Genomic DNA, 7,030 nt, shown 5'->3' on the forward strand with positions numbered 1-7,030 from the left:
GAGGAGGAGAATTCCTGTAAAATGCATACAAAGTCATACATTTATGCTCATATTATATATCACTAGCTGTGACCCGCGAGCGAAAAAAACACGAATAAAACACGAATATGACATTTTCTAAAAAAAATTCCTAGCTAGATCGATTTATCGCCCCCGAAACCCCCTATATACTAAATTTCATGAAAATCGTTGGAGCCGATTCTGAGATTCCAATTATATATATATATATATATATATATATATATATATATATACACAAGAATTGCTCGTTTAAAGGTATAAGATTTGTATGTTTACATACATATACATACACCATTTGACGAGCCTTTTTAATTAGTCAAATCGAAGAAAATTAATATTCTATGTAACAAATACCAAATTCCTATTAGGTGCAAATATATTAGTTTATCTCTTAATATAAATTTATCCTTATTTCCTTGGTCACAATAACGCAGCACACGCGTGTACTGCTGGACCGATTTCGATTTTTTTGATGTATATGCTATTGTCAGAGAAGGAAGAAAACCACGACACAAATTAAAAAAGAAAGGCAATTAATGTAACACGTTTGACAGATCACACGAAGGCAGGACATGTCGATCAGCTGGTAAATTGATATAAATCAATAACAATAGTAATAGCAAAACTATAAATGTCAAATGAAAATTGGTCTGGTGCACAACTACACATACAAATACATACAGATTTAGTTTTTGGATGTTGTATATTATTATCACACTCTACTTGTTGCAAATCAATGCATTGTACATATCCATCATGCACCCGAAAATGGCAACCAAAATTATATGGCAGAAATAATATTAAAATAATTTTCTATGCACTTTCTGTAGAAAATGATTCAGTTCGATTTGTTTTGGCTTTTAAATGGTTTGTACTCCTCACAAAGGCATAGTCATTTTTATATATTACTTTCCTTTCAAACGATGAATTTGAATTTTCCACATACAACATTTTATGATTAATACAGCATATCTATGTAGTATGTAAAATTTCATTTAGGATGGAAATAAATGTGCGTTATTATTTAATTTTTTTGATATCCCATTGTCACTGTTACATTGTGACCGAAATGAATTTTTTGTGACCTACCTAATCAAACCTGATCTACATTATATAATATGTTTATATTATATGTGACTTTTATAATTAATACAGAACAAATATACACATCATACCTGATTTAAGATTGACTTACAATTATTCTCCAATGCAAAAATAGAACATTGTACAATATAGAACATTTAAGATAAGAGATTATTAATAAGCTAAAAAATACATTGCAATGCACGGGGATACAGAGTACAATCCTTTATTTTTTTCTTATCAGTATGCAGCAGTATTTATGTCATCTCTTTAACAATTGTAAACAAAACATATAATTTAATGGTAAACAGTAGCCTTTTATGAAATTACAAATTTTGTTTTTTGTAAGTTAAACAAATTATCGTTTTTTTATTTCATATAGTGAGAAGATAATTTTGAGAAAATGGCTTGATATTGAAATCCTCGTTGAATCATAAAAACAAATTTTGTTTTATTATAACCTATTGACCAATACTAATCTACAATATAGTATAAGTCTCTTACCTTGGAATAAGGAATAGAGCTCTCATAGGATGTAAATCACAGAGAGGTGGTTGACTCTCTGCCATTTCAAGGGCAGTGATACCAAGGGACCAGAGGTCAGATCGATTATCGTAAGTTGCTTCTGGGTTCTCATCGCATGCAATCACCTCAGGTGCCATCCAGTATGGAGTTCCAATAAAAGTGTTCCTCCTCCCAATAGTTCTATCCAACTGTGCTGACACTCCAAAGTCAACTAGAGAAATAGTGTTTAATTTTTAAAAGGATAGGCAAATAAATAGCATAATAATAAGTAATGCTCAGCTTTGCTCAGGAGCAGTCTACAAAAAGCATAAAGGTACATACACAAGGTAATTTATCTTCAAAATATGGCAACAAATGAAAAATTTGTTGATGAGAATGAATTCCTAATATGAGATTTTTGGGAATATAAATATCATTTTATTGTTTTACACATAATAGTCAGGGGTCGAGGATGAATTTTTTTAACAAGATGTACCTATTGAAATAATTCAATACATTCTTACTTCTAAGTCAATAAACAAATCAACATACCTAGTTTCACTTCCGCATTGTCCGTCAATAAAACATTTTGGCCCTTAATATCACGATGAATAACTTTGTTTGAATGCAAATAGCTGAGACCTCTAAGGATTTCTCTACAGATATAAGATATCCATTCCTCCTTGAGGGATTGTCCTTTAGTTGATTTTACCAAATCAGTCACAGATCCTACAATTATATAACTTCTCAAAATGTATGTTGAAAACAAATAAGTTTATTATTTTTTATTCCTAAATGGAGCATAAAACATGATTTTATTTCTCTTTACAGTATGAATTTATTTTTATCAAATTATAAGTTAAAATGAATATTTGTATAATAACATGACTTAAATATACTGTTATCTAATATACACAACAGAATAATGAAAGGGCATAATATAATGTAAATCAGTATCAAAGGGCATTGACCTCATGCTTTCCCTAAGTGAACTTCTTTAATCTCATTAAAAAATTACAGTAGAATCAAATGAAATAATATTTAGCATACCAGCACCACAATATTCCATAACCAACCATAGCTGGTCATCTTTACCAGGCAGACTCTTTTTTATAAAAGCACCATAATATGTAGCAATGTTGCGATGGTTTGAATATTTTTTGAGTACATTAATCTCAAGCTTTATTTCTTCTTCTTCATCTTGAGTCACATCCATCACCTTGATGGCAGCAAGTTGACCTGTTTTTGTGTGACGTCCCTAGAACATTACGTACAACAATATACATCACATCATACTTTCTGAACATCATTATAATAAAATTGCTCTCATTTTGTATAATTATGCAAGAATGCAGCTTGAATGGTGTGTAGGTGAGAAAGTTGGTTCATTGTTATTTTATATAATACTTTGCCACAACTACATGTTTGAAATTATTGAAAATGAAATTTAGGTGGATTTATTGTCTTTTTCAAAAGCAATGTAACAACAATAACAAAGTTATAAACAATTCATTGATTGTAAAAATAAGAAAATGAATGCAAATGTCTGAGATAAATCCCACAATGGTAGGCCACTACTTTATTGGAGACAGATGAAAATTAATTATGTTCATTGACATTAATAACTGTCCTCAAATGGTCAAGTTGTAATAATTGTACATAACTAAATTAGATTTTATGACTACAGGAACCTGTGTTGATCAGTAAGATATTTCTTAAAAGAAATTTAAACCAATAAGAATATTTTTAATAATTTGCAAAAAAAAAACTTGAACATAATCACGATTATATTATGACAGCAGCACTTACCTTGTACACCTGACCATATGTGCCATTTCCGACAACTTCTATCAGTTCAAATATACCAGCAGGATCCTGAAAATAAGTATATGTAAGAAATGTATAGATAAAAGCTAATTATATTCCCCAATACACCTTCCCTATGATTCACACCCCGTGAGATCATTGTACTCTAGGCGAGTTAAGACAAAGAGGCCTATAGGATGTACGTATGCAATATTGCTAATAAAATATATGCTTTTAAGTTTACCTTTAACGCACTGAGGTCAATGTCGTCTAATGAACAATTTACAGACGGTGCCAGTTGATGCGCCATTTTGAGTATATTGTCACACACGAAGACAAAGCACGAGATCCTCACATCAATATATGAAACTTACAAAAGCTCTTAGATTATAACATTGATGCAGAGATTTGGACCAAATTATTATTGTACGTCTGAATAATTTATAAAACACATTGTTTACAATTAAATTTACAGTGATTTACAGATACACAATTTATATGCCGCACACACACCCGGCGGGGATGCCAGATTGTACAGCCAACAATCTAAATTCTACCATTACAGATTTTTCTTCTACTATAGATTAAAAATATAAATCTTACAAGCGACTCTAGGGAAATTAAATAAAAAATCATGTTTTAAATTCATTCAATTCACGAGGTCATTGTTTAATGTAAAAATTTAAACATGCTTCTTATATATTTCATTATTTCGATTCATCTTTCAGTATATCTTAATTGCTATAAGGATTTAAAGAAGTGGTAACAACAAGATCAATGTCATAATTAACACAGATAAGAAATCGTAGAGAACAATTTTAGGTAGAGAATTTGTTGGGCTCTATTTATTACGCCTTTATGTAAAAAGTCTCTTTCTAAAAAAAATGCTTTATAAAATAAAAACTGTATTTGCATTCTATGACTTTATAACCCAAAAAGTTTTGGTTATAAAATCTAATAAAATTATCACATATTATTATTGTTATATTGTATAATATTTTCTTCATTACATTTTTCTTATGACCGACCTATCGACAACAAATTAGTCTTGGTCTATTTAGAATTGTTTAGTGATATTTAAATATTTTTAAGTATTCTAAAGTAGTCATCACTGAATTAAGGAAAGTAAAATTGCATACAATGAGTTAGCATCCTAAATTTAGCAGTCGGGACGGTTTCTGACTGACTGAATCATTTAAGAAGCTTTATTAGAAAAGGTTGTTGTAAAAAATTGATCTATTTAATTACTTATAGGTACTTCAGTAGTGTCAAATTGGTTTGGTATAAGAAAGAATTGAATTTTAAATTTTAATACGAATTTTCTTTGATTATAGGGTTCAACAAATCGTTCTTCAACGTTCAACGATCGATACTTTCTCGTGTGATATAATTTCCTTATGATTGTCACCAGATTTAATAATATGTAAAACGATAATTTCTGAATACATTGCTTCTATCACTTATAATATCTATTTTCTGAATCAATACCTAAATTTTAAGAATTATACTCGATGGGCTTTTCTATGTGATAAAAATCGCCACACATCCTATGCAAGAGCGGCTTATTAGAGGTAGGTAGGGACTCAATATGGGATAATTATAGAAAATATAAAAAAGTACGCAAAGTAAGGACTTCATACGTAACCCCGTCATTCCCCACCTAGTAGTTAAAGTAGTTATTGTAACCACGTTATGTTTTTTTTTATTACCTTTCTCATCATGTATATATTAAGTATAAAGTTGGTACGGTATTAAGTATAAAGTATCTATAAGCGTGTTAAAAAAGAGCACATTTTATCGATCTACATGAAATCGTATGACTTGATCGTAGACTTTAAAAAATGCGATCATGAATAAAAATGTAAAACCGGCTTAGTTCATTCAATTCTTTACATTTATGACTTTGTATAGTGACTGATAAAATTAAAATATTAAATATTAAGTAGCTACCAATAAATAAGTTTTCAATATAACATCACAAATTCATTTAATTAAAATTTTCCGTAGGTACTGTATGATGCTATATTTATGGAATCAAAATGATTTTTCTTTTCGCTTACATGCAGAAAAAAAAACGTTATATGTCACATTTTTTGTCCGCGATGGAGTACTAAACAACTTAAACGATTAAATCAAATTTCCACACCGTGTGCAGTGTGTCAAACTTAAAAGATAGCAAAGTTTATATTATTTCAGTTACGATAAATGACTACCCGAGCGGAGCTGGGGCGTCAGCTAGTATTATTAATTTTAAAGTATTGTTGCGTTGTAATAAAAATTATAAATTGGTTGTAAGGTGATTTTAAAATCAGTCCGTTTAAAGAAGCAAACAAAACATGTGTAATCTTTTCTCATCAGCACGTCATTTACATGGGGATGATAAATATATGTAGACATAAAATTTTGTTTTTTTTAGAAATAGATTTTTTTACCTAGAGGCGCGATCCAACCAGCGCGGCACATGACGCGGGATCCATTCTCGCTTTTCTTTATTTCTAATACTTCATCATCATCATCATGTATGGATGAAAAGAATAGATAGTATGAGTAAAAATACACCAGAACGCTTAATTGCAGTTTCAATTGATTTTAAGATACATCCTTTTTGACCTTAAAATTTTCAAGAGCACGAAGACTTAAATAACTTTTAAGTAAACTTAACGAGGAAATTAGTAAAAGCACAAATAATATAAAACTATTATATATAGTGAACAGTTTATAAAAATGGTAATAAATTCAGTAAATTTAAGTGCAATTTAGAACATATGTTCGAATTATCTTTTCAAATTGCTTAAGATTAAGATTTCTTGTTTTTATAATCTTACCGCAGTCCACGATTATGATAGAAAGTGTTGATGCACTATAATTTGGATAGAATTACCTAGATGAATGTATAAATATTTCTTATAAATATTATTTAAAGAGATTTTTTTTAAGGAAACACGTTGAACTAAATGTTTTTATTTACAATGTGTTGTGGTTGCTGATACATATTGATGTTTTTGAAAGTTTTGACAATTGACAAATTGTGCATACATTATGAAAACACAAAATCTTGCAAGTGGTCATACAAACTCACACAAAAAGCTTGAAAATTTAGGCGCCAAAGGCTATGCTTGTTGATTGATTACAGTAACCACAGCAATACCTACATTATTATGGATACAGACATTTACAATGAGTACCTATTAAGAAATAAATGCTCATAAGTACTAAAGGTCCTGTGCTATTTCGTGGTCTCAGACAGCCTTGGTTGTCAAATTTAAAATACCAACCTTCTGATATATTTGTTCGTCAAGACTAGATCAGGGTTCAAGATCTTATTGATATCTATATCGTTACGTGATCTAATTTTACTTAAATATGCGAAGGTTGCAATCAAGCTGAACAAAGGTAACTAAAATAATGATAGCGCGCACCGAGACGTGGTTCGACAGTGGCAATTTTGGAAGATACTGCATCTGTAGTCTAGACAGATTAAGTACTGACCTAGTTGTGGCTTAAGCAGTTAAGAGTGTGTTATTGCACAAACACCTAACTTAAATTATTGACTAGATATTATAGAAGTAAAATACAGCCTCGCCAGTCGGTACTACGTGGCTACGTGCGGCTGTGC

General features: G+C 30.2%; 1 protein-coding gene across 6 annotated transcripts in view; it reads right to left on the bottom strand.

Annotated features, from left to right (window-relative positions):
- The window catches only part of LOC119830510 (serine/threonine-protein kinase mig-15), a 15,863-nt gene extending 11,915 nt beyond the window's left edge, over nucleotides 1-3,948 (bottom strand). For all 6 annotated transcript variants that reach the window (XM_038353556.1, XM_038353554.1, XM_038353557.1 and 3 more), the window contains exons 1-5: nucleotides 3,659-3,948; nucleotides 3,418-3,483; nucleotides 2,659-2,866; nucleotides 2,161-2,337; nucleotides 1,609-1,840 (exon numbers count right to left, since the gene is read on the bottom strand). In XM_038353556.1, coding sequence (XP_038209484.1) covers nucleotides 1,609-1,840; nucleotides 2,161-2,337; nucleotides 2,659-2,866; nucleotides 3,418-3,483; nucleotides 3,659-3,724 — 749 coding nt within the window. In that variant the 5' untranslated portion in view covers nucleotides 3,725-3,948. The remainder of the gene's footprint in view (nucleotides 1-1,608; nucleotides 1,841-2,160; nucleotides 2,338-2,658; nucleotides 2,867-3,417; nucleotides 3,484-3,658) is intronic.
- Nucleotides 3,949-7,030: the final 3,082 nt, after the last annotated feature.

Source organism: Zerene cesonia, chromosome 11, assembly GCF_012273895.1.
Source record: "Zerene cesonia ecotype Mississippi chromosome 11, Zerene_cesonia_1.1, whole genome shotgun sequence".
Taxonomy (NCBI): Eukaryota; Metazoa; Arthropoda; class Insecta; order Lepidoptera; family Pieridae; genus Zerene; species Zerene cesonia.